The sequence below is a fragment of the Opisthocomus hoazin genome, chromosome 2 (genome assembly GCF_030867145.1).
Source record: "Opisthocomus hoazin isolate bOpiHoa1 chromosome 2, bOpiHoa1.hap1, whole genome shotgun sequence".
NCBI lineage: Eukaryota > Metazoa > Chordata > Aves > Opisthocomiformes > Opisthocomidae > Opisthocomus > Opisthocomus hoazin.
The window spans coordinates 35,059,602-35,087,592 of NC_134415.1; the positions used below are offsets into that span (position 1 = coordinate 35,059,602).

The following is a 27,991-nucleotide window of genomic DNA, read 5'->3' on the forward strand; positions in this document are numbered from 1 at the left end:
CCTCCCCCCCCAGCCCGGCCGGTGGTTGCGGCCGTCTCAGCTGGCAGCGGGCGGTCCCCATGGCGGCGCCGAGGCCGTGACTGCCGGGTAAGGAGAGGGCCCGGGATGCGGGCAGCGGGGAGGAGGTCGCTCGCTCGCTCGGTCGGGCGGGCGGAGGGCTCTGCCCCCGAGGAGCGGAGGACGGCGGGGAGGGGAGGTGGGGGGGCTCCGTTAGAAGTGGAACTTTCCCGGTAGTTGAGGCGCAGACAGAAGTCCCGGCTTGAGACGGGACGGTGGATGGGGCTGCTTTGTTTTGGTGCAAGAATGGGATGTAAAAAGAAAAGCAAACTGTTTGCTGTTTTCCTTTTTTTTTTCTTTTTTCCTCTTTTTCTCTTTTTATCCTTTTTTCTCTTTTTGCCCTTTCCCTATTTTCCCCTTTTGCTTTTTCTTTTTTCCTTTTTCGTTATTTTCTCTCTTTTTTGTCTTTTTTCTTTTTATGTGTTCTTTTTTGCTTTTCTTTTTCTTTTTTCTTTCTTTTTATATCTTTTTTGTCTCTTTTTTCCCCCTTTCCTCTTTTTTCCCCCCTTTCCTCTCTTTTTCCCCCCTTTCCTCTCTTTTTCTCCCCTTTCCTCTCTTTTTTCCCCCCTTTCCTCTCTTTCCCCCCCTTTCCTCTCTTTCCCCCCCTTTCCTCTCTTTCCCCCCCTTTCCTCTCCTTTCCCCCTTTCCTCTCTTTCCCCTCCCTTTCCTCTCTTTTCCCCCCCTTTCCTCTCTTTTTCCCCCCCTTTCCTCTCTTTTTCCCCCCCTTTCCTCTCTCTTCCCCCCCTTTCCTCTCTTTTTCCCCCCCTTTCCTCTCTTTTTCCCCCCCTTTCCTCTCTTTTTCTCTCTTTCATCCTTTCTCCCCTTCTTCTCCCCTTTTTCTTTTTCCTTTCCTGTTTTTTTAAAGTGAATGTGGTGAAGAGGGAATGGCTTTGCGTGGGGTACCCAGAGCTTTGAACCGCTGCGGAAATCCGTGGGGTTTGGATGACGGGCATCCCACAGGATCAAGTTCCCATGACTTGTGCCTTGCTAGGGAGGAGACTGGGGTGAGCGAGGAGGTTTTTTTTATTTAATACTTGAAAGGAAGCGAATTCCTGGAGCCTTTCTCATATTTTCTGGTGGTTGAGCTGATGATGTTAAACTGTGCATGTAGGCGCACGGTGTTTGCAGCCATGGCTGCAGAAATCCCTCCCGCATGGGCAGCGGGGCGCAGGGCTTGGGGAAAACAGCCGGAGTGGATGGAGAAGGATCTCCCTCACGGGGCTGAGATGGTTCCGCTGCACTTCCCTTACGGACCCTTGGTGCAAACTGCGCAGATGGGATTTCAAGCATATGGTAGATGAGAAAGAATATCAAAAATTGTCACTTTCTGGTTTTAAATAAGTACTCACTCTCAGTAGGTTGTTGGGTTTTTAATATGTAGGTGTTCCCATACTTCTGGCAAATAAGAGCACTTCTGAAATGTGCTGGGAAAAATGCTGACTCGGGTATTGTGTATGAGCACGGCCAAAGTTAGGCTACAAAAGTCTACTCTTGCCTTCCCCAGTAGGGATGTTTTTTTCTCTGAGGTGGAGCGCACTAGAAACCTGCACTGATTTCTCTGCAAACAGGACTTCGCTTTTTTTGGGCGAGTGCTAATGACTGTGTGGGGAGGAGGGAGTTTTGGAGCCTGAGGCTCTTAAATACAAACTATTCATTTTGCTGTTAACTTGCTTCTCCCTGTCTGGGGGCTGAGGGGAAATAGAGAGCTGAAGACAAAATGTTGAGTTCTTTGGTTTAGTGCACCGAAGGCACAAAACCTCATGAGAAAAGATGAGCCACTTTCTCGACTGTGCGTGTGAGCAGCGGAGAGCTGAGCACTGCGCGCTGTAACCCGTTGTAGTTGAGCGCAGGGGTTGTTTGTACAACAGGGAGCGTGGCTGGTGACTGCACTTAACTGATGTTGGAGCTGTGAATCACACCACTGGGAAACTGTGCCCGCAGGCAGGTGTGAGGTCCTTGTTCCACCCTCAGATTTGATTATTCGCCTTCTCCCCATCTCCTGCTGCACATATAATGAATGTTATTTTCTATCACTGTAAAAATTGTTGGGATTTGTAAGCTTAGTGGCCCAGCTTTTTGATATCGCTGCCCAAATCCAGATCTCGAAATAGCAAATTAATGTAAACTTTCACGTTTTTCTGTGTGTGAATGTTAACCCCATTGTGCAAAGCACCCAGTTACGCGAATAGTGATGCGCTGTGATGGGCAGTGGTTTACTTCATGTTTTGGTAAACAAGATTCCTCTAGTCCACCGCTCCTTTTCTTATGTTTTTGATGGGTATAAATACGAGCTGAAGTCTTTCGCTTCAGAAAGCCAGGCTGCCCACGTGTCTGTCTCGGAAAGCTGCTGGAGAGGAACCCAGATGAGGCTTTTCTGGATGACAGCATTGCAAATTACACTTGCTGACGTGACTGTCCTCAGTTGCTATTAAAAATACCTCTATCCAGAGAAACAAAGAAAGGATTCAGGTGTGACCCTGCTTCGCATTAGTGCTGGTTTTCTTACAAGGCTCTAAGGCAGGGAGAAAGGGAGTATCCCACTGCTGAAGGGAGAGTTGGTCTGTCAGAAAACGTTACTGATAGCTGTCAGGCAGTACTTTCTGTGTTTAGAAGAGCTCTGCAAATCTTATGTCATGTGTTGATCTCCAGGAATGTCCTAGTGTTGGTTTGCTGGGCACGAAAGCATGAGGCAGATGTAAATGCGGATTTAAAAACTGACTCTGGACTGAAATAAAAAAGTGTACTATGTTGTACAATGAAGATGCTACATACAGTATTTTCATTAGCTTCCCTTCTTTTCATTATTCCCTGCTGAGATGAGTGGCAGAGTTGTTGAAGTGTGCTTTCGCGTCATGTATTCGTTGTGGCATTTCACCCATCACTTCCCTTGGGCACTGCAAACACCAGCACGGAACCAGGTTCAACTTTGTTTCTGACCATGACCAGTTAAATATTTTGATGTGTGACCTGTGTGCCAAAGCGTTCACTTTTTTGTTTTCATTTCCCCCCCCCCCCCATCCAGAGGGCTGCTTAATCCTGAAGAAGAAAAAAAAAAAGGCTGCTGATGTTACGGAAGTGGCACAGCCACCCGTAACTGCGTTTCGGCAGCTTGGTGGCATACTATAAATCTCTGCCTCTGCTCAGGGAGAGGGGAGCGGGAGGCGTTTGGGATGTTCAGCTCCTTGCCAGAGCCCTCTGCAGCGCTGCCGTGACCAGAGTGCTTTTGTGGGATGTTTGTGCGTTCTAATAATAACATGTTTCCTAAACACGGTTAAAAATTCCTTCAGTAGATGCAGTAACATTCCATTAACTTTGTGACCTGCAGAAGTACTGTAAATAAAAATAGATGTATTTTCCTGTCTCTTCCAGGCCAGAGCACTGTGCCGAGGGTTTGCTGGCTTTTTTTTTTTTTTTTTTCAATTAAAAAAAACCCCAAACCTTCTGCACAGTAAAATGTCAGCTAGTGTCAATAAACAGTTTACATGAGACTTTTCTGCAACTGTGTGCTGGCTCTCCGGAATCTGCCCAGGGAGCGTGAGTTATGCAGTCACTATGGTGATGCTGAAGAGGAGTGCGATTCAGAGAGGATAAAGCAGGACTGGCTGAGTAAACTGAATGGCAGCGGGAACAGAAGCACCTTTCAGGGGTGCCCCCGCGCTGCTCCCCGCAGCTGGACAGCCCAGCAACCTCCGCCTCTCCCCCATCCAGCTTCTAAATGGGGGGGGCTTCATTTGTAGGAAGAAGAAAGGCCCTGTGGAAAGGTGTGTTGTGTACACAAGAGAAATATTCGTATGCACAGTGAAGTCAATTAAAAATGGTTTACATATCTTGCCTAACCAGATAATAGAAAGAAATCAAGTGCAGCAGCACGGAGAAGTCAATCAAAAGCCAATCTCTAGCTACAAACCATTTAAGGATCGAGCACTTGCAAAGAGCATTGCCTAACGTTAAAAAAAAAAAGTTTTCCTAATCCGCAGCTACATGTAACTATTTTGTTTCAAGAAGGTGCAGTTACATCTTGCACACAAGTGATGTGTCTTGGAAGGCACTGTGATATCCAGGAAGGAAGAGAATAAAAACACGGAGTAGTTAATATTGATTTGATCACGCTTTTTGTAGTTTCTTATAGGAAAAGAGAGCTTTTGTCTGTTGAGATGTTCAGTGTAACATTTTGTGCTCTGAGTTAGCAGAAATGCTCCTACTGCCTTTGATAGCAGATTCTGTCCTCTTGAGGTTTCTCCTGACCATCCCCTCTTTGCCAGCCAGTGGGGCACGAGCATGGGTAGACCCTGACCTGTCTTCTCAGTTACCGACCTGGAGTCCAAAGACGCACAGAAACACACGCTGCCAGACACACACTGCTTAGACCTGGCACAGTCCATACTCTGCTGAGGTAGGAGTCCACCCTGTGAACTGGAAAATGCTGGACGGCTGAGATGAGACTCTGCTCTGAGTCTGTTTCTGGAGGAACTGACTGAGAAGTTAGAACTGATGGACCTGAGAAAGATGTTTAGACTTGTGTTGAGTACTGGTGTTTGCCATTCTTGTGGTTAGACCTGATGATATACCAGAGGTAAGCACCTTTGGTTGTTGTTTTTGGTACATTTTTCAAAAAAAGCAGAACAGATTAGAAGTGTTCTGGTGCCACTGTAATTATCCAGAGTTGGTGGGGTGATGCAGGATGTGATTACATCTCCTTGAAGCAAAATGGTTACATGTAGCTGTGGGTTGGGAAAACTTATTTTTTAATGTTAGGCAGTGCTTGTTGCGAGCCTGTGATCCTTAAATTGTTTGTAGCTGGAGATTGGCTTTTGACTGACTTCTCCATGCTGTTGCATTCATTGATTCGTGTGGTTTGTAATGTGTCTGAATGCTGGCTAAGTCACAGCAAGCAGCATAGGAACTGCTGCAAGTAACTTTACGGTTCTCTTCAGGTGAGTGAGGTGGCCTTTAGGGTGAGAGGACTGGTATTGTTTCTTGCAGCTCAGTGCTTGGCTGCGTGCACTGATGGAGAGGCTCTTGTGTGACTTCCAGGAGTGGTCTCTGGTCTCTGTTCCAGTATCCTTCCCAATGACACTTAAATTCGCTTGCTATTTTAGTTTATTTAGTTTATTTATTTTTAGTTTATTTAGTTTATTTAATCCCATTCTGAAAGTTAAGTTTGTGACAATAAACTCTGCAGCAAAGCCTGGAGAGGAATGGTGGTGCGGATCCCAGGTGACTGCATTGTGGTGATTTATGAGAATCCCAGTTCCCGTAGGAAGCATCTTTGGCATATCCCTGTAAAATCCTACGAGGACCTCCAGTAGATGTTGTCTCTAGGCTTTTCCACCTTGATTTCTATTCCCAGCGAAGAAAATAGCGAAGGAGCAAGCTGGAGTGGCTCACCCGCAGTGGTGTGACTGCTGGAGCGGGGCGAGGGCGGGTGTGGGAATCGGGGCTTACGGTGCATGGGAGGGTGAGTTGAAGCTGATCGTGTTACACACAAGACCGGTCATGCATGCTGGTTTGTTGTCTTTTTGAGGCAGCTTTGAAATGACTTCACATCTGAGCGTTAGGGAAGGTCTTCCAGAAAGGAGTTTATTTGCAGTGCACAGCAGCTGAGGTTTGGGTGATTATTTCATGGCAAAGATGGGAATTGTTTTGAATAGCCACGCTGGAATTTCATATAAACTGGAAGGTACTCACCGTCTAACCTCATTCTGTTGTGAGCAAGCAGAGGAGCTACTTCTTGGAGGAAGACGTGCTTCAGCCACAGCCCAGTAGGCTAGAATAGCGATGCACAGCAATGTCAACCTGGCAGCACTGCTGCTTTGCTTTTGTTTTCTTTTGAGACCTTCCCGTAGTTTTCCCTCCTCTGTGAATCCCGTACCTGCTGCAGCCTTTACAGCATGAGAAGTGACTCCGAGAGGCAGAGGAGCAGGCGTCTCTTCAGGCCTCCTTCGTCTGGCACCTCTGTGTAGCATCCCCCCGAGCGCTGGGTGCTCTCCCAGCGCCCGGGGAGCATCGGTGCCATAGCCATTGGTAATTGCCTTTGTGGTGGTGAGTCCCCCACGTCCCAAACCACGTGACACCGTCCTCTCTAGAGGCTGTTTCAGCCTCTGCCGTATCCTCTTCCCCAGCAAGGAAAATAGGCGTTGTCTCCGCTTGGGAGCGTACTGTGGTGCGTTGTGTTGCTGCCCTTAAAAATGCTAATTTTTTCATGCTTGCGCCTGCAAGTGCCAGCCACCTTATTTGTAAACTCCCCTTTGACTCAAAGCAGAAACAAGGAACGGCGAGCGGCGCTTGCAGGAGTTATGCCTGCCTTTGCTCTGGGGACGTGCGTGCTGTCAAAAGCTGAAAGCTTTAATTCCTCCAGCTCTTGGGGCCAGGAGTAAGGAATTCCAAATTAAACAGATTAACTGCGAGCTCCAAACTTCTCCCAGCTGTGCTGATGCCCCAGAGAGTGAGCAATGTAAATACAGGTTCACGTTACACTTTGAAGTCAGTGTATATTTTTGACTGTTACACCAGCTCCTTATTTTCTACAAGTAATGAAATGAGTAATGCAGTGGAAGACTTAATCCATGTCTACATCCCAAATACAAGCAAACGCCAAGAAATTCCCATTTCCTGTCCGTTGTGCCTTTCGCTTATGTTGATTTCAGAGTTATAAGTTGGAGAACTTCTTTTTTTTGTCTAGGGGACATCGAGCAGAGTGAAGTAAAAGTGCAGCCATATGTAGTCTCAAGAAGAAACTTGAGGCAAATCAACATAAATCAAGCTGTAATTTACGTGAAAGGTATTCCAAGTTTTTTGCACAGTTAAGTAATAAACATAACAGTGATACAAAGACTATGGCTGTAAAAAACAGAGATAAATCTGCCATATTTTCTTGGATATCACAACGGCTTACAGATGTTCAGGGTATTTTATATACCATATGTGCTTTATTGCTTAAACTGCAGAGAACTTGTAGTTTCCTGTGAGACTATTACACTTTATGGCAAAATGCTTGAAGAATTTCTACGTATTTGTGCAAGAAACAGTAACAACTCATATGGTATCGTTATGGGACAGCCTCACTGCACCATTTATGTAGAATTTTGCATTAAATTTCTATTTAACGTATGCGTAACGGATGATGTTGTTTCTGGAAATAGAATTGACATTTAGTAGTGTATGGGGCCTGTAGTCATGCTGGAGCGGTGGACATACAGCAGCCAGGCGTTGTCCACAAGTGGAGTAGCTTGTGTAAAGAGCTCAGCTGACGTTGAAGGCATTATTTAACTGTTTTGTTGCACTGTGTGTAGGTAAATCTGCGTTTTTTTTGAGCTTGAAACAATTTGTGAGGTTGGTGTTTGCCCAGTAGGACTCCACCATGGAAGCGGCTCGCATGTTACAAAGCGCATTTGTCTAGAGGATGTCTGACTTCACAGTTCTGAAGCCACAATGGCCTCTGGAGCTAGATAGGCAATAAGGAATGTTTTAATAAAACTGTGCTTTTCTGTGTGTTTTGGAATCTGAGTACCGTCTGTTAAACACTGCATTCACTTGCTTTACGCTCTGCAGAAGGGAGGTGTTTCCCTGCTTTTCCCCATTAGCTGACCCCATGCTCCTTCAGTGTTTGAAAAAAGGACCTTTGTGTTTCAGTCCGCAGGGATGTGCCTGAGGGTTTTAACTGGTGCCAAACATTAGGGAAGACCCCGGGAGCGCGACGCTCGGGGGGTTTGCTCGCGGGTGGCTGTGCCGGTTCGGATGCGGCTTTGTCCCTGCCGTGGAGGAGGCGATGCGAGGCCCCGGCGTCAGGGTGGTGGGGACGTTGCTGGACGACGGGTCAGCATCCTCAGCTAGCTGAGGACCAAGCCGTGTTTGGATTAAAAGTACCAAAGTCAACACCTTTTGGAGTGAGTAGGAAGTTGCTATTACTGTTTCACTGTAGGAAGAGATAACAGTATCCCCCAGCAAGGCACAAAAGTTGAGCTGCAGATTTGATCTGGGATTTTCGAAGCAACAAAGGACTCGGTAATAGCTACAGCCTATAAAATCTCTCAATGACAGGATAGGATTTCGCTTCCTCACGTCCTCGAGGTATTAAAAATGAAGAAATTAAACCACAATTACCATTCATTAAGTGCTGAGGGACTGAGTTAATCTGATAAATGGGAAGATTGTTTTCAGACAGAAGAGGATGAATTGAGACGAGTCGCAGCTTTTGGGTTCACTGGAATTGATGCATTTAGGATCAACTGTTCTTTCAGCCAGCTTTTTTTGTGTGCAGTTTCAATATTCTAAAAATGGTGTTTCCTGTTGCATATCTGGACGAGATACCACACGGGCTTGTAATTTGAATGTTATGGGCTGCATAGCATCTGTGGTGACGGAGATCAATGGCATCCTGTATTGTTTTCCTCTTGCCCAAAACGTTTGGGTGAAGTTTACGTGGGTCCCATAGGAGCTTTTTGGAGTCAGAACACATCTATCCTAAAGCCTGAGTTTACAGCCATTTCGAGGAAGAATGTCCTAATTCCTAAGGAGGAAATTGGAGCACTTTTTAGAACAAAAAAGAACTTGAGAGAAAAGACTAATTTCTGGTGTTGCGCAGATGTAGCAGCATCAGAGAACAAGCTACATACAGTAGCGTAAGACTATAAATTTTGGGTTTTTTCTTTTGAATACTAGATGAATGGTGCTGCCCGTAACACACAAGAGGTGCATTTCCTTTTATTAGCATGATATTATAAAACCAGCATTTGGATTTTTTCCCTCCATTCCTAGTAGTTAGTTTTGGAGGTCAGTGAGCAATAGTAGGGGAATTGCGATCTGTTTCAACACTCAACTTCTTGCATGTGTGTTTTTGTTAACATCAGTATCATTTTCTTTTTGAAAAACACGTTTCTGGAAAAGTAATATAAAGTGAAAGCTACAGCTTCTGACAGGTATGTGAAGGGTATTGTAACTGCAGATGAGAACTCCATCTGCCAAAGTGGTTTGCCTCATAGACATTTATTGACTGAAGTTAAATATTGGGCTGGTGAATTTCAAACATCGTCTTCTTCTGTAACAGGGAAAAAACCTGCTGAATAATCTGTAACATCACGTCTTAAAAAGTGAATAGCAACAGACATCTGGGGAAAAAAAAATCAACATCTGGACATAATAAAAGACAATGAAAAACTTCATTTCTAACGAGAAAGGGAAGCAGCCTGTAGCATGTGTTCCTCACTGTAAACAACATTTGTATTTGCTTATGTTCCCACTTTATGTTTTCTTTTGCACTCGCGCATCTCGATGCTTTGTGCTCTGCCCCTTCAGCGAGGCTGCGGTCCTGCCGAATAGCTGGGCCCCATCGGGCTGCGGAACTCGCCGTCGTGCCCGCTGAGCTTCACGCCGTCCCCTGGCGTCATCCCCGCAGCCCCTCCACAGAGAAAGGCTTGCTCTCCCCTGGCTCAGCGGGGCTTTTTCTCTCACTGATGGTCCCTTGTCTCTTGCAAATGCCAGAGGAGTTTTTAATGGCAGCCTTTGAGGCTGCTCTCCTAATGCTCTCTGTTTTCCAGCGGGTCCCACGGTCCTGGCTGTGACCACAAAAAGCCACACTCCGAGTCAGCATCACGTAAGCCGTCATTAACAAACAAGGTTTGTTAAGATGCAACACCACCTGAAAACCTTGAAACTTCCCGATCTAGAAATAATCAATATATACTGCTGGATGAGCAGTGCCGGCAGCCAGAGGGAAAGGAGGAGAAGGGTGTGGAATGGGAGGAAAAAATGATGACCAAGTCAGAGACCAAGTAGCTGTGATTTTTCTTTCCATTGCTACGCTTTATTCTGATGAAGTGATTGTGTGGGTGAAGGATACACTGGTAGCTGTGTGTGCCTGAGCTATGATAGTCATTTGTGACTTGTTTGCTCCTTTTCTCTCTCGCTCTCTCTGTAAGTGGAAGGGAGAGTGCTTATAAAATAACTAGCATAGTGCAAATATTTTTATTGAACAAAAAGGTCGAGAGTTCAAAAGCTAATGAAGGACCAGAGCCCTCCTCCACTGCGAGCTCTTGTTTGCTTGGCCGTGGAGCGAGCGGGTGGTGCCACAGGTTATCGTGCTTTCTTAAAAGCTATAAACTGGCCAAGAAATAATGGGGAAATGGTAAAAATAACAGCTCCTAGCATAAGATTTCACTTGGCTGAACTTTGGCATCTCTCGAAACGAACTGTTCTCTAAACGCTACAGATAAAGAATGGCTTTTGTGGTTATATGATTATATATGATTATTGTGATTATATGCTGTAGTGCCATGCAGTTAATAAATGGCCTAACCATGGCTGTGCATGCACGAAGGGGAATGGCTTTAAGTCATCATTATCTAACCTTAATTAACGGAGTAACATATGCGCAGGTGGTTTTGTCTATATGAACTCTGCCTGCCTTGTGCTTTCAGGCAAATGTGAATATGTTCCGACATAACAAGAGTAATTTTTTTTCAAAAGAATGATGTTTGTCTGTGCCCCGTGATGCTTCATTGTACTTGATTCCTCAGTCATTAGCAATTTATTGCTCGCTTCTTCATCAGTCAGGAGCAGTGGGGAGGAAGAACTTTGGGGATGACATATCCTGCGTAAGGATACAGTGAGCGTTTACGTTTCAGTGCATGATTTAAAACCACGAAGGCAACATTAATTATTTACTGGTTGCCATCCTGCCTCGAGGACGTCTAGCCGAGCTCCTTACCAGGGATGCTTTGTTTGATGAAGTGCAGTTTATTAATTGGTTTAAAGACCTGTACTTTTTCCAGGCTGCCAGCCAATTTCAGTGCTTAGCAGATGCGAATGTTGCTACTTGGCCTTGACTTGTGTTTCACCAGTGATTTCTCTCTGGCAGATGCTTGTAGTCATCTTCAGCAGGGACGTATTGCTCATCCTTAGGGCTAACTCTTCCTTGTTTGTAAGTGCAATGCTTTTCCTCACTGCCTCTAACCTTACTCTGATGTGTCCGGTCTCTAAGAGCATAAGTCAGGGTTGAAGGAACTGTCGTGAAGCGATTCCTGGCCAGGTCTGGAAAGTGCCTGAAACCAATCTGCACATCCTGCTCCTGGCAGGAGGCACCTCAGACAGCAGCATGGAGCAGGTGGTGAGTCGCAGGCCGGTTCTGACGGCTACAACATGCTCCATGCTACCTCTCGCCCACGGGGGCTCATGCGACCGCCCTGTTGCCTGTGCCCATCGCATGAGGGGAACGTCTGCCTTGGAGAGACCTCAGGAGCTGGCCCTTCGTTGCACATGTTACCTTGGCAGGCTGGTTTTGCCCTGACAGCTGTAGTATGTCTACCTTTGCCATCAGCACTGAGTTGCTACAGCTTTTCAACAACAACAAAAATATCTCCCCTCATCCTCCTAATTTTGTTCTTGGAAAGAGCTGCGCCGTTCTTACTAAAACACTGTTCTGTTTAATGGTGGGATGGAGGGGAAACCTCACCTGGAGCAGAGGCCTGGAATGGGAAATCTCTATCCATATTACAAGCTACTGATAAGCGGTGTAGTAGAAAGTATTATGCATGTGGTCCTGTACAGCTGTGGGACTTTCTGCTCTCTCTGATCTAGAGGCCGCATGCATCAGATACTCTGAAGAGCCCATAAAGCTTAGATCTCCCTTAGATCCCCAACCTGGGAGGCTAGTGGGGATTCATGGGGAGTTCAGCTGTTTCTACATGGCTGTCTCATATTACACATGTAAAACACCAAGTACACTGGATTTGTGAACGGCGTGCACACTTTTTTAAGCTTTGTGTGGTTTGAATTTTATAAGGGTTCTTTGTTTTGTCTTTCAAGGGAATGTATTTCTGTTCATGTCTGTTGTTTCTTTGTAGATGGTTCATGGGTGATATGTGTGCAAGTGCCTGAAGTTTCTCCTGCAAGATGTGTTCCACAAATCCAGCAAATTGGGTCACCTTCGATGACGAGCCACTCTTCCAGTCGCCTCAGAAATTGATTGATAATCAGAGTAGTTGTAAAGCAAACGGCCTTAAACTGAATCTGTCTAGCATGCATGAGTCTTCAAGTAGAGCATCTTCTACAGGTAGCACTCCACTCTCGTCTCCTGTAGTTGACTTCTACGTAAGTCCTGGACCTCCCAGCAACTCTCCACTTACTACACCTACCAGAGACTACCCAGCAAGTCCTTGCATCCCAAAGCCTGGGATTCACATCCTTTATCCCATCCCTGAATGGCCATCAAACGCTAACCCTCTTCCATCACCTGGGACTTGCTCATCTCTAACCTCGCAGAAACTGGGCGGCCTTCCTTTGAGCACCTCACCTAATGACCATCCAGTTAAGACTTCGGTCTCCAAACCAACAGACGAAGGAAGCCCTAACCCACCAGGAAGCTGTGAGGAGTTAGGAGAGTTGTCGTCGGCACTGGGGCGCTTCCCGTACTTCCAGAACAACTGTGCTTTTTCTAGCCCCTTTTGGAAGGAAGGATGCTCGCTCAGCACGTCCCCAGCTAACGTTGGCATGCACAGGAAGGACAAAGCACTCGACAGGAGCGTCTGTCATCCTAAAGACAAAGAAACTTGCCATGATCAGAAAAGCCTTAACCAGGGCTCCTTCAGCTACATCTGCGAGAGGCTTGAACACCTGCAAGCTGATAGCTGCGACGCCACGGGAAGCCCGCCCGTCTCCAGCACTCACGCGTGGCACCAGCTCTCCCCCGCCATCCCACGCAGCCTCTTCAGGAGCCGGAAAGCCGATGGCTGGCCGTTCATGCTGAGGATTCCCGAAAAGAAGAACATGATGTCTTCTCGGCAATGGGGCCCTATTTACCTCAGTGTCCTACCCGGAGGTGTACTGCAGATGTATTATGAAAAGGGCCTGGAGAAGCCTTTCAAGGAATTCCAGCTGCAAGCACACTGCAAGCTGTCTGAACCCAAATTAGAGAGCTACAATGTCTCAGGAAAAATCCATACTGTGAAGATCGAGTGCGTGTCTTACACAGAGAAGAGAAGGTATCATCCCAAAGCAGAAGTGATCCATGAGCCGGAGATTGAGCAGATGTTAAAGCTGGGCACCACAGATTATAACGACTTCACCGATTTCCTCGTAACGGTCGAGGAAGAGCTGATGAAACTTCCTACTATTTCTCGACAAAAGAGGAATTACGAAGAACAAGAAATGACTCTGGAAATAGTGGATAACTTTTGGGGAAAAGTCACGAAGGCAGAAGGAAAACTCGTAGAAAGTGCCGTCATCACGCACATTTACTGCTTGTGTTTTGTGAACGGAAGTGCCGACTGCTTTCTAACCTTGAACGACGTGGAGCTCCAGAAGAGGGACGAGCGATATTTCGAGAAGGAGGACGAGAAGAAATGGATCGATATTCTCGATTGCCATTTCCATAACTGTGTCAAAGCGTGGGAATTCGAGCAGTCGCGAATCATTAAGTTTACGCCCCCGGATGCCTGTAGGCTGGAACTGATGCGTTTCAGGACACGGTATAATGGGCAAGACCTTCCCTTTTCTGTGAAGGCTGTGGTAGTTGTTCAGGGGGCATATGTTGAACTTCAGGCTTTTATAAACATGTCATCCATCCCAACGCGTTTACCCTCTGTGAAATACTGTGAAAACATTATGATACTCTTTCCTGTTCCCACGCAGTGGGTCAAAGCACTTTGGACCATGAACCTTCAGAGACAGAAGTCCCTAAAAGCGAAAATGAATAGGAGAGCATGCCTAGGCTCTTTACACGAGATTGAATCTGATCCCGTAATACAAGTCTCGGTTGGAACAGCAAAATACGAGAGTGCCTACAGGGCTGTTGTATGGAAGATAGACAGGCTTCCAGATAAGAACTCAAGTAAATAATTTGTGCTATAAAATGATGGGCTTGGGTGCATGTCTTCGCTGTTTTTATGCTTGTGTACCTCCATCAGCTTCCATAGTCTGGGTTTTCATCTGTGCGGTGATATTGGTAGAAGCTGGAGTAACCTTTGGGGAAAAATAGAATATAGCCTTTTTTGTATTTTTAAAGCACGTTTTCTTAACTTATTTGCTGGAGACAGATGTGTTATTGTCAGTAGTTGTAAGGGTGCGGTATCATGGAAGTGGATCTCTTTGTTCTGAGTAAACCTCAAATCCACAGTAAGGAAGAGGGAAGGGTTTATGCTTCACATATACCAGCTGAGCAGTGGTGGGCTGGGAAGCAAACACCGGCGGGTGAAATGATTTGCCCACCCCACATCATGCCGTTAATAGGAAAGGTGGTGGTGTAACTGCTGCGTCTTCGCTTTCTAGCATCATTTAAGAAACGGTAGGTGTGATACATAACTAGAAGGTATTGTGGTCAAACTTGCAGTAGCTGATTGAGTGTGCTTTTGCAAAGGCTGTTATCTTTTACTTCCTTTATGGGCTTGTGTATTGAGATTGTGTGTTCATGGCAATAACCACGCTGATAAAAAATGCCTCTCACTTTATTCCGCCTTCTCCCTGGTGGTGGTACCTCACTAAAATCTTGCAGCAATAAAACCAGTTAAGTTTATAGTCATGCACATGGGAGTTGTTAATTTTCCACAAAGTAAAATAGTTAATTTACCTTAATTTAATGGAGAAAATAAGATTGTGGTGGGGAAGGAAAATATGAATATGTGGTTTTAAAATTCCAATTCTTAGTCATGTTACCAGATTAATAGCCCTATGTAGCACTTTTCTAAAGGCATAAAAATTCTTGAGGAATACATTATCCTGCTTCAAGTTCTGTAGAGTGAAGGCACTTGATCCTTTTGTTGGATATGCATTACGTGTATTTGAGGCTTTAAGGGTCTTTGTAAGACAAGGGCATCTTTTAAAACATTTCACCTAAAATATCTGTAAAATCTGTACTTTTAAGAAGGGGGTAAGTGGTAGCAAATGGGTTAGGCTAATCTCATGGTATTCTAACTGTCTGGACTAACTACCTCTTTAAAATGTCCAGAAGAGATTTAATCTTCTCAAGTCCTGATTTCAAGTATGCTAGTACTAAGCTGACATATCCACTCACCGTTTCTGACAGCTAGATGTGTGTGCAGGCGAGAGTTCTCATTCAAAACTATTAAAAACAAGTGTAAAGGCAAAAAAACTCCTGAGGATGTTATTTTCCCCTCATTTTTAAGTAATTGTAGGTTTTATTTAATCTGACCTGTTGTTTAGGTAATTATGACCTTTTTTTTTTTTTACAGTTTGATATTTGAATACTTCTGATTGGTATTTCAGCAACAGAAGTCACAGATTGCCAGAAAAACTGAGGCAGGAGCAAATGAAAAGGGAATATTATCCTGAGCCTATATATGAGCTAGATTGCTTTTGGTTTTAAAACAGCATTTGAAAGCATCCTACGTCAACATGCTAATGTGGCAGCTGTGAGAGTATGAATTATTGCATTGCTACTGGCAGACTAGGGCTAGTGTTTTTACTAATGATCCTGCATGGAAATACTGCTGCCTTGCAAGTGCAGACTGGGCCTTGCTGAAGTGATGAGGTCTCTCAGACCTCGAGCAATTGTGCCTTTCGATTTCCATCGACGCGCACCACGGGAGGAACAGCACCAACGCCGCCGTGGTCAGATTCAGAAATGACGTCGTGTTAACACCGTCCCTGTTTTTCCCCTTCTTTTGCTTTGGAAGAAGCTGTGGTTGGCTTGTACCTGTGGCTAATGCCATATGGTTCCTCCTGCATTGGCTGAGCCCTGCCTTTGGCACGCTGCTTGTTATTCAGGCATCTCACGCTCTGCGCAGAGGGGATGCTGGGGGCTGCTGAGCAATGGGCAGCGGGAGGGCAGAGGAGACGCAGCGTTGGCAGACGGACTAACACAAGGCAGGGAGCTAAGCCAGAGTTAATGGTGGGGGGAGAGGAATGACAGAGAGAGGGAAGATAAGGGGAGGCAGTAAGGGAGGGGTTGGGGAGACTGGAAAATGGACAGGGAGGGCGGAGGAGTTGGTGGAGAGATGCAGGAGAACCAGTGGGCAGAAGAAGATTCTTCAGGTCTTCCAAATCTTGTAGATATGGGTTTCTTGCACTCCAGGCTTCAAGGCTTTGCACGGTGCTGCTGTGACCCCTGTGTTTTTCCAAGGCTTATGGGACTGACTGTTTGGGTAGCTTTTAATATTCTTTGCTATTTAATGTAGGTTTGCTTCTGCAAAATCAAGTCAGCAATTTAGTCAGGCAATTTTAAAGAAGATTATAAGTCTTCCAAAGTCTTTAATTCCCTGCAGTTCATTCACATTAAGATTTGATGTGCACAATTAACTTCAGATTTATATTATTTGAAAGTAAGAACTGTTTTTTGTGGCATTCTACAGCTTTACATTATTTTCTACCAGTAGCCTAAACTTTTGACTTTTGAATAATTCCTCTGGCTGAGATCTGCAAAATCATTTGTATCCTTGAAATGTTCATGCATTTGAAAAAACATTTTGGTAGTAATACTGCCTGGTCAAATTTTAAACCTCTCTATCAAGTTCTCTGTGCACAGTTAAGAGTTTAAAAATAGAGTTGTCCCAAGGCATGCCAAAAATCTGGAGGCAGTCAAGCTAATAGAAATATGTTAACTTTCATAATACATTTACTGCAGGGAGAAAAGTATGCCGAGGCCTTTGCTTTCAAAAAGCCTTTGTCCAAGGCTTCTTTTAAAAAAGAAAAAAAAAAAAAAAAGAAAAAAGGGAAAAGGAAAGGTTGCCTACAGTTATATCGTGACTCCATTTATAGACATCGAAATATGTTAGTATCCAACGGATTCATCTAAAGTATTGTCTTGGAAGAGTGCTGGCCAAGCGAAATCTGTATGAGCTGTGAGATACACCAGACTTTGAAAAGCTGCCTGTGCTTATTCCAATACATAAATGGAGAGTTTGGAGTCCAAGTGTTAACATTATTTATTAAAAAAAAAAAAGGTGAAAAAGCTGTAAACTTTGAAGGGCTGATCCAATGAAATTTCTGCAAACTGAGTCTACACTTGTGATATTGGGGCATCGTATAAGGAAATGTAGAACATTTTATGATTTCAGCACAGTACTGGGCCCAGTCTTTGCACTGGAGAAACTATATGCACCTGTATCGCCCAGGGAGCTGGGGAGAGACCAGGCTTTGAAACGCTGTGTTTTAATCCCTTGCTGTGTAAATTTGTGCCCTGTGGCATTTCCTGCTAGGGTACTGCCATCCCTGGGCCGTTGTGTAAAGCAACGATTCTCCAGCTGATAATTTCTCCTTCTGCATCGTGGAGCCACACTGAGGAAGCGGTGGTTAAGCGACACAGAGAAATGGAGCCAGGGGAGCTTGTGGCTACTGGCAGCCCTGGTACCGCCTTTTAGCATCTGAGCATGGACTCCAGTGTGGGAGGTGATGTGGTTCCCAGCAACCTTCAGCCACCACTTTTTGTATTTTCTAAACTGCGTAGGTGGAAACTCCAAGCCATGACTTTGTCAGGTGGTCTCCATCCCTGACCAACCACCTCCTTCTGGTGCCAGCACCATTGCAAACTGCTCCTTGCTGGTGGTACCTTCCCACTCCCCTATTTCCTACGCATTTCTCCCAGAAGGTTGGAGAAACGTACCCGTTTAGACATAGCTGCATGAGCTGTTAACTTCTAACAATCCTGATGTAAAAAATCTGTTATTAGTAATTGTTGATGTTGTCATGTTCAAAATAAGACTTTTAGAACTGGACCTATTTCGGCAAAAATAGAATTACTACTTAACTAAAACAACCAGCTCATTTTTTTGGCCTAAATTGCTTACCTTCATGAGCCTTTCTCAGATCAAGGTTGCCTGAATGCTGTTCATACAGGTGAATAAGGGATAAGTAGTGTGAGTAAATACAGCAAAGTTAAATTATTAATTGTTGGTGAAGTGCTATACGAGTGCTAAATGACGGTTTGAATCTAGCTTCCTAGTGTTACTGTTTTGTTTGTTAGTTTTTCCTTTTTTGTTGTTATTCTTCAGAGAAAGAGCGCGAGAATTTGGAATATTTTTAAGAAATAAGAGCCAAATTTTCAGAAGTAAAACAAGAAAGACTTGGGTGTCTGAATTCACAAAAGTCTTAACAAGTTGCCTAGACACCTAAACCCCAGGGCTTCTGCCTCCTAAGTGAGCTAGTAAAGGCTCAGTTATGTCCCCAAATTGTCCAGTTGCCTTTCAGGAGTGATTCGATTCATCAGGCCAGATGGTGATGTCTCCGCAATGTCTGATGGGCCATATTTTGGATAGCTGGGCTCGCATCTGAATATGTTGTCTTAGCTTCCACTGGGCAGCTGTACAGACTTATACCATGACTGCTTCATCCAACTTGTCTTTCCATACCACTACCTTTTCTCTTTTCTGGCTGACATCTTGCTTATTCAGCGTTACAGTTGTGGGGTTTTTTTGCAAAAAGATCATGTACATGCAGCCTCTTTTTCTTCTTCTAACTCCAGTGTAATACAAAGCCTGGGAAACAATAGTTTCGTGGAGCAGAGATGACAAGGATTGGCCGGTTTTAGGTGACAAATAAGGCAATGCTCACCATCTTCCAAAATGTTGGTTGATAGCTTTGTTCTCTGACAGCTGATGAGAAGAAGTTGCTCTATGCTCCTACCACAGCCCAGGAGTGGGCAAAGGAACTTCTCCGCAAGTGAAGTGGTGAGTACCTCCTTCTGACATTGACGTTGGTACAGGAGACGGATGGGCTGGGGGGAACCCTGTGTTTTCGGAGTAGGCGAAAGGGTCCGGGGGAGGCTGCTCCAGAGGACCCAGGGCAGTAGCCTTACCCAGATCCCAAAACTATCATCTCTGCCTTTGCAGGTTACCACGTAGGGAAAAGAAAGGACTCCAGAACTCATCAGATCCCAACACCAAAACCACCTCATGGGTGTGGGTTAGCTGGAATAGAAGCTCAGAGGTTTTTTTAAGTGTTATATGGTACTGAATGACAACTGTGCCAAGTCTAACACAGGATCCTTTAGCAGCAGGACAAGAGGAATGGCCCATTTATGCCTGGGTTCAAGTGGACGTCTACCATCCAACATTTACCATACCTGTCCAAGAAAATTCCAAGCAGTGCTAATGTCTGGATTCCCTTTCTTATAAGACAGAATAATTTTCCAGACAATTCCTATTGCTACTTGTTTCTCCGTAGGCCTTCCTCCCACAACAGGACGATGCTGAATTTGATCTCCAGAAGCCCTTAGATCTACACCCTTTTCCTACTACCACAAATGGACTCCAAACAAGATGCTACTGCTCTTGGACAAACCCTTTCTCCTCAGATGCTTGGTCAATCATAGCCCCAGAGGCAGAGCGTGCCACTTTTCTGGCCAGGGCATGATGTGCCATCTTATTGTTGCAACTGCTGCTGTGAAGGACCCTTCACTTGTCACTGACATGCAGTCTGTGCATCCCAACCCAGCAAAAAGGACAAAGACCCGGTCAAGTAAGTGTGTTGCCAGGCTGCATCCCAGCACCACCACTGGAGAGTGGAGCATGTCCTGGGAGCTAAGAGGATCACAGCTTGTGTCAGTTGTGGTACCACAGATGGGATGATGTCTCACAGTTTGGCTGTGGAATGGGGTGCTGCTTCTGGTTTCCTTCACTGCTGGTGTTGCTGTCACCTCAAGTGTTGCTGGGACAATGGCAGATTTAAGGATGAAGAGGCCCACTGCAACAGGGCACTCACTCCACCATGTCCAGGCTGTCTGGAAGAGGGACCGTGGACCAAGAGAGTGTAAGTGCAGGAGAAATGGGCTTGGACGCAGCACGGGCTGACCAGCAGCAGATCGTGGACAAGGCGCACATCAGAGAGGTATACAGATCTGCCTGTCCCTGTGTGCAGCAAGTGATGAAGCACCATCTCCACCTCACACTTGTTTAGTCCCTATCCAACTTCCTTCTCAAGGAGCTGGCAGGTGGTTGTAATATTCGTTTCTGACTTTGTTCCCCCCTCTATTTCAGTAATAAAGTCCCTAATGTTATAGTTTCCCCTGTCTCTGTGTATTGTATTACTGTCCTGAGACTTTAGCCACCCACTGCGTGCCCCTGGCATTGCGCTCCTTAGCCTAAGACCTTTAAGAGCTTGCAAACTTTGTGCTTTGGTGCCTTGAAGGACCATGTCCTGTAGTGTGCTCCGAGGTGCGAGTAGTGTCTCGCACACACTAGGAGCACCGAGTTAGCACAAATCGCAGTCAGTACCCCCTACTCCACCCCCGTACCAGCCTTGCTGCTCTGAGCCCGTATCATGCGCTAAGTGAATGAAGCTGTAGTCTATTACGTAGAAAGCAGGTGACAGTGCTGCTGCTTTTGGTCATGGGCCGTGGTTTGGGTGGTGGCTGTCATTTTTTAAGCGTGTGTGTGGGTTGTAAAGTGTTGTGCCTTGACTGGTGCGGCAGGTGGGTTGCGAAGTCCGCAAGGAGGGGTGAAGTTTTTCCATCCGATCTCTCCAGCCTGTCCTGCTCAGTTTGGTTTCCGTCCCTCTGTGCTGGCTGTGGCGATGGCCATTGCTGAGCACCTGCTTCTCCCCACTCACCTTAAAGATTGTATTGCACTGGACATATTTAGGGGAGCTTCATTCCCAAAACTCAGGACTTACACATTTTTTGTTGCATTGATCCCTACCAGTGCCTTTTATGGATCTGCCCTTGCATTTATGAACGCAAGTTGTATTCCCTCTTCCTACGATTTCTACAACCAGTTCCTTATGCACATGTATTAGAGTGTGCTTTGGTAGGAAGAAGCAGCACGTGGGCAGTGGTTGCAGCTTCTCCATTGTGATACACATTTCTTCAAGGATGCCTGGGAGACTTCATGGCCAGTGGCTGACACTCTTCCACGGTGCAGGACTCTAGCTGGTGTGTATGTAGCGTTATTTTCTGAAATCCAGTGCAGGTTTTCTCTGAACATGACAAGTATTTATGCAAAAAAGCAGCATTTAGGAGAAGTATCGAATGCGATGTACTGCTGGAAGCAAGCCTGCGGGGGATGCTTGTAAATCAGCCATGAAGAGAGTCCAGATGGTGAAGGAATGCGCTTGTCCAGTGACGTGCCCCTTGTCCGAAGAAGCGGTGGCTGTAAATGCTGCTGTGTTTCTGTGTGCGCGCCTCTGGGGTGAACTGAACAGAGAGGGAAACACCTGCAGTCAGCTAACAGCTTTTTTAGCTCCTGATTATTGCTGTTGTTATTAAACGTGGCAAAAAGAAGGGGGAGAAAAAGAGTCAGGACATCCCCCATCTGAAGTTTGAGGGCTGGTAATGCAAAGGACACTTCCTATTCCGTTCTCCCCTTCCCTCACCTTTTCTTCCAGGCAGTCAAGATTTAACTGTGCTGTTGAGTATAACAACAAGGCAAGGGGAGGGAGTTATTAGTGATACTAATTACATAATTAGTCAAAAGGAAAACAAAATGTTTTAGTGAGTATGATGAAGAGAAGCATGAATTTCATGCTCTTTAAGCCTTGATTTTTGGGGACCCATTGACTCTGTGCTGGGCTTGGAATGCAGTCTGGAGGGCGGCTTATTGAATTCGGCTTTGTTCTGGTGAAGTCGGAGATGCGTGTGTTTGGCTCATCAAACTGCTTAGATGTAAACTATGTCCTGAGATCAGAACTGTCTTGGGCAGGCTGTGGGGCAGGTTGCAGGGAAACTCTGCAGCAGAGACCAGAGGATGCAGCCAGCCCGAGGCTCCCAGGAGCAATGGGGGTGTAGCTTTTTTTATCTATTTTTGCCTTATGAAATGCCCATGAGCCTGTGGATGTGGAGTGTTATAGCGATTTTTCCCACAGGATGGATAAAGCTCAGTGTATGTTAACTCCATTTTCAGTATTTCCTTCATTCTTATATGAAATTGATTCCTGCCACCAGGGAAAATGAGTGCATAAAGAATGGGATATTTTGGCCTGAACTTTGCGATGCTGTTCAGTATAATGGATGAAAACCAAATACACGCTGCCAGGCTTGCCTTTGACAAAATATGGCCAGTCCTTTTTCTGGTTGGTGTTTTTTTTTTTTTTTTTTTTTAACCTGCAGCTGAATGGTAGTTAGTTGTCTATGCTGATGCTTAAAGTTGTGGAGAGGAGGCAAAATGGAGAATTACTGCTTTTTGCCTTGAAGAATTTGGAGAGGCAGCTGTGACATCAATTATTCTTTTCATTACATTATATTATACTGCTTTCGTGCACATAGTGAGCCCGCTGACCTCGGTTTCTTTGGAAAGCAGGCTTTTCACCCTGTTGTTCCTGGGTGCTAGGAGAAGGAGAAATGCTTTCCCAAGCAAGCAACGCCTAGGATCTAAGGCTGGATTAAAGTGATTTAGGATATGCTGCTGTACATCAGCAGTCCTTCAGGACTCTGCTTTGTAATGTGACAGTTACTTTAGTAATACTTCTGTTTGGAAGAATTGGGGTATGTTCTTTTCCTGTAACAAACCAAGTTAGAAAGGGAGTCCAGGTAGCTCTCATCCTGGCAGCTGGAATGTATTTTGTTTAAGCAGCACTCTGAGCTGCGCCTTTGTCTGTAATTATTACATGCTGTAATAAATGATGTTACGCAAGATAGCTGTAGTACTTGAAATAAACACTCCAGTAAAATTCCTACAGCAGGGAGCTCTAGAAAGGGTGGTTGTTGGACACAGGGAGGAATTTCTGCCTTGGCTAAGCTGGGGTCTTCCAATTTTTATTTTCCTACAAGAATAAGAAATGTATCTTTCAGTGAAAACTGATATTCTTCCCTAACAGTCTGAATTTAGCAACCGGTCCCTAAGTTTGTAATACTCTTCTCTCAATCAGGAGCTGGGAGGATCTGGTAAATCTTATGCAAATTAATTTGTAAAACTGCAATGATTGTGAAAATATGCTGAAACACATAAAAAATGGGTAAGGGAATGCCTTATGCCCAAGTAGTAGGAGATTCTAGGTAGAATAATCTTGTGTCATAGTAACAGCTCTGCATTAATACAAGATAGAGCTGTGCTCTCTTTAGCAGCTTAATCTTGCACTGTAAACAAAGAAAAGTTAATTAACTAATGATGTTTGGGGATTTTTTTCTTTTCCAAGGTTCAGATCATCCACACAGCCTGTCTTACAAGCTGGAACTCGGATCAGACCAGGAAATCCCGTCTGACTGGTATCCATTTGCTACTGTCCAGTTCGTTGTTCATGATACCTGTGCCTCAGGAACAGAAGTCAGGTCGCTGGGCATAGAGAACGATGTGCAGCCCCAGAAACACGTGGTTCAGAAAGCTTTTTACAATTGCCAGGTATTTACAGGGCTGTATTTTCAGTGTTTTCCTCCTCTTCTTCCTCCCCACTCCCCCATACAGTATTTGCAAGGTGAATGTGCTTTGTATTCTAAACATATCTTGCATGCATTTGTGCTAGGACTTTGAGCAGAAGAATCATTAAAAAATAATTCCTTGTCTGATCAACGATCATGCTGAAAAACAGAACTGCAAATGCAGCGTTGTTTCTCCTCAGCTGAGCTATTTTTGGGAGTAGTGGTTTTGAAATCTGTTGGGTCTGGTAATGTTTTCATTCTGTGTCAAAGCTTTTGTTCCTGCCGTTGCTGCAGTTCACACTTTCAGTGCCCAATTATGCCCAATTATTTGCTAATTCTACCTGTTTTTTTGTTTTCTAAATGCAGATTGAAATTGAAAAGAAGTGGATTCAGCTTGATGGAGAAGATCCAGATAAGGCTGGCAACTGCCTAATGCAGTGAAAGAGGATGGGAGGCACTTTCACAGGATATTAGTAGGAATCAATTTATACAGGAAATTCTATTGTTAGAAGAAACGGCAGTGACCTAGTTTAGGGTAAACACGGTCATTGAATTTTCTTCTTTTTAGTGCTTTTGGGTTTGATTCTGCAAATCAGTACTGGTTTGGCTGGTTTGCGTTCAAGTAAACTTCCTGTCATGGGAATACCGGTATGAGTAAGGTCTCCTTGTAAAGAGTTGCAGGAGGTGAGCACTTCATTGACTGATTGTAATGTATTCTTTTCCTGTTGCGTATCTATGACTTGGGAATGATCTCATGCTCCGTATTGAAACCTAATGGCACTACTCAAATAGTTTGTGTCACTTGGACATATAATATTCAGCAATAAAAACTGCCAGAGCGCTTATGTGCAGACCAGCATCTGTGTAAGGTCCAGCAGGACCAATTACATTTTTTTTTAGTAGTGTTTGAAAACTGAAGTCCCCCGTATTTCTGCTCCCCTCGATATATGTGAACAGAACAAATTGTAATACTATTCTTGACAAGAGCCTCAGTTAATGAGTTGGAAACTGGGTGATTTCATTGGTAAAATGCGAAAAGTTCCTCTGCAATAATATTCTTCATTTTTCTCTGGCTGCGAGCGTTTCCTCCGCAGCACTTTATAGGTTCACTCAAAGTAATCTCTCGGGCAAAAACCATATGGCAGATGTGGTTGAAACTTCTGTGCCAGCATGAGACAAATCTTTTTCATGACTGCAGCAAGTGAGACAAGGGGCGGATCCTCAGCAAGCGTAAATCAGTCCAGGCCCATTTCATTTTATGAAGCTTTGAGAATTTACACCAGTGGAGGGTTTTCCCCAGTGTAAACCAGTCCAGGCCCATTTCATTTGATGAAGCTTTGAGAATTAACACCAGCGGAGGGTTTTCCCCAGAAACTGAAGAAATGGCTGGTTACTGCCATTTGCTCTGGGTCTGCTTTAGGATACAAGTTCCAGATATTGGTTTGGAAACTGCAGGAGCTGTTGCTTTGCGTAACTTTTAAGGCAGTCTTTCCATGCATGGGACGGGAGGTGTTTTCATGCTGCTGGCTCTAAAGGCGCCTGCTGTGGGGAGACAATGCAGGAACGGACTCCCACAAGAGAAGCGAAGCTGTGATGCTTCAGCAGGCAGCTTGAGCTACTAATCCCGTGTCAATGTGTTAACTGTGTTTTTGACAAATTACTGGCATTTAGGGAAAGGTTTCAATGCTTCCCCTCAGCCATTATCCCCTTTGTTGTTTTCTGCAGGATGTAATACCAGGTCAGAAAAAATCTGATAAATTAAAAAAATGCTACTGATACTTTTTTTTTTTTCCCCTTCTCCTGCAGTTTTCCTAAAATTATCCTTACTTCAGAGTGAAATTAGCGGAGAACAAAAATATAGTAATGCACTAAGTCTCACTTTATATTTTGTCACAGCTTGTAACTATTTATATAAACACTGTGTAAAAATATAGATAAAATGTTATTCCCCCAAATTAGAAATATGTGGGATATGCACTGAGAAAATTACCAGTCTGAGGAAACAGAAGGCCATAATATGAACCTAGTTCATCACAATAAACTTTTCCCCCCATTTGGAAGCTGAGAATGAAATGGGTAATAGATTGTATAGTAAGTCCTGAGGGCAGGTTTTTTATGGGTATTGCATTGCCAAAGCCCCAAATAGACTATTACAGTATTCTGGCTTCTCTATATATTCCTTTTTATTAGCAGATTATATTATTATAAATCTAAGCAAGCATTTGAGTGTAGTAGTGATCCAAATATGTCTCAGCTGTTGCATTCTCCATCCGTGTTTTGACTTGAGAAGCCATTAGCACCTTGAAGTCATGTTTGGTTTGTTTTATTCAATTAAATTTTGGTTTATGAACTTCTCAGCTGAACTAAGGGGCACAGTGTACGCTAAGGCAAAGCATTTGTACTTACCATCATGGCAGAGCTCTGCAGTTCGCTGAAGTCCCTGGTTATACTAGAGCTGCCACATCTATTAACCTCTTTGCTCGGTAAGGTAGCAGAAGCAAAATACGTGTTGCACTAACCTTTGTCTGAGGCTGACTTGTTTTGATTGACATTAATTCTGTAGATCTCTTAGCAGCAGTTATTGTGCAAAACCTTGTCTTGTCCAGCTGGCCCCTATTTTTCTGTTTTTAAGGGGACAGCCAGGCTGTCTGGGACCTCTTTCGCCTTAGGATCCCCCTTCGCAGCACTCACCTCCTGGGCATTCGGTACCTGGTGGTGTTACAGGTCCTGCGGAAGCAACGCCTGCTTTTCTTCTGTCGGGTGTCTGCTGTATCTCGGGATGTTCTGAAGCAGCCCATTTACCATTGACCCCCCAAGATATGAGCTGTTGTTCTGAATGGCCAGTGAAGTCAATGAAGTGACGAACAGCCACATTACAAGTTGTCTTTCCTGCTAGTGAGTCTGCATTATATCTGGTATGGTGCAAATGATCGTTCAGCCTTACTGAACTTGTTAACAAAAAAAGGTCAAGCTACAGCTTTATTTATGTTGCAGACTCTTGGATTTCCATCTGAGGCCTGCAAGACTTGCCATTAACTTTAATCGGAATTGGATCAGGATCACAGGGAATTCATTCCACAGAAATATTGCCATGCTGAAAGAAAGTTACTCTGTTCAATGCATGGATTTCAGTTTAAACCTGACAATTAGTGCAGCCTAAGGATGAATAATTACCCTGTTCAGTCTCAAACTGGTGTTTGTATGCCTTGCTGTTAGAATACTTAAAAACAGGCTGCAGTTTAATGAAAGAAAGTTTGGGTTGTCTGACTTTTTTTCCCCCCATCGAATTCTAACGTCCTATTCTATTGCAACATGCCGAAGCAGAAACACCCTGGCTTCGCCTTTCTAATATTTGTTCTACATTGTCTGATGTCCTTTGAGGATAACCTACTGAACAAATATTCTCAATGTTTAAGACTCATTTGCCAACATTTTCTGTAAAGGCTACAACAGGTGATAGCAAGTAAACATACTGGGTTTGATTCTTCAAAGATCTGGGCTGCAAGTAGCCTAACTGTATTTTGGGAGGGGAGTGGAGGCAAGGAACAGTTGCTGTAAGCTGTTGTGATGCTCAGTGTCCAGCTAGCAGAAGGACTGGAGCTTTAAATAGCCCATGAGGTACACTGGTATCGTGTGAGGAACCAGGTTTCACACATATCTGGGCTCTGCTTGCCCACAGCCAGTGCCTGCAGTCACTGAAAGGCTTCCAGCTGTTTGGGTCACTTAAGATGCTGACGCTTAGCTAACATTTACTCCAGTGAAGTATTTAGATATGATCTGTGTTTCCTTCACAAAAAAATAGCAGGGTTTGGGATATTTTAAACAGAAATCAATGAGAACAGCTATTTTTGTAGTATTTGCTTTACTTAGAAAGTGTCGCATTTGCTGAAACTGACAAACTTTATCTTTGTGTTCATCTTTCTCATACTAATTCTATTACTGTAGGTAGTTGGTACTTGATGTAATTTTGGATTCAAACACCCATTGAAGTCAATGGAAGTCTTTTAACTGACAAAATGGGATCTGCATCAAAGTGTCTAAGAATAAAGAAGAGTCAAAAAAAAAAGAAGAAAGGGATAGTGGTAATAGGGAGAAAAAAAACACTGTAGAAGATTCTTGACGCTAGTAAGTAAGCAACCTGCAACGCTTGCTTATTCCAACCAGAAGAGAGCACAATGGCGAGGAAAAGAGGTGTTACTGGGTGTCAAAGCTGAAGCTTTGCGATGATTGAGAACGATGGTCCAGCTGCTGCTGCGTGGCAGCTCTCGAGGAATGAGGATGATGGTGCACTCCATTGAACCTGACGCCAAGCCGCTGTCATCTCCTTGCTTTTTTTTTGCCAAATTCCATACTAATTGTCCAAAAGTACTTTACATGTGAAAGTGTGTGTTCACGTGTTGCTTTTAGTTGCATTTATTTTACTTGACAGACTTCTTAGCTGCAATACTGGTGTCCACACCTCTATTTTGTCTTTTTGTTGACTAAACACACTAACTAACTGCTGCAGATGGTAATTCTTAGCTATAATTTTGATAGCTCTGAAGCAGTGCTGTTATTCTTAATGGAAAATATAATTTTATTTGGGTCTTTTGTCAGTATAAAGATAAACAGATCATGCTGATAATCTTGTAATAACATTTTGTAGATTGCATATTGATTAAAAAAAATAAAGTTGTATTTCAAACTAGCAGTTTCTTGTCC

The 27,991-nt window shown here is 44.5% G+C and overlaps 1 protein-coding gene across 2 annotated transcripts; it reads left to right on the plus strand.

Moving 5' to 3' along the window:
* On the plus strand, positions 1-27,957 carry STON1 (stonin 1). Of its 2 annotated transcripts, XM_075413162.1 has the most exons (4): positions 1-87; positions 11,898-13,882; positions 23,071-23,273; positions 23,657-27,957. In XM_075413162.1, exons 2-4 carry the CDS (start codon positions 11,947-11,949, stop codon positions 23,729-23,731), a joined length of 2,214 nt encoding a protein of 737 aa, XP_075269277.1. In that variant the 5' UTR covers positions 1-87; positions 11,898-11,946; the 3' UTR covers positions 23,732-27,957. The 2 variants fall into 2 exon arrangements, with proteins under 2 accessions (XP_075269277.1, XP_075269278.1); XM_075413163.1 differs by lacking the exons at positions 23,071-23,273; positions 23,657-27,957 and adding an exon at positions 18,467-18,589.
* Positions 27,958-27,991: the final 34 nt, after the last annotated feature.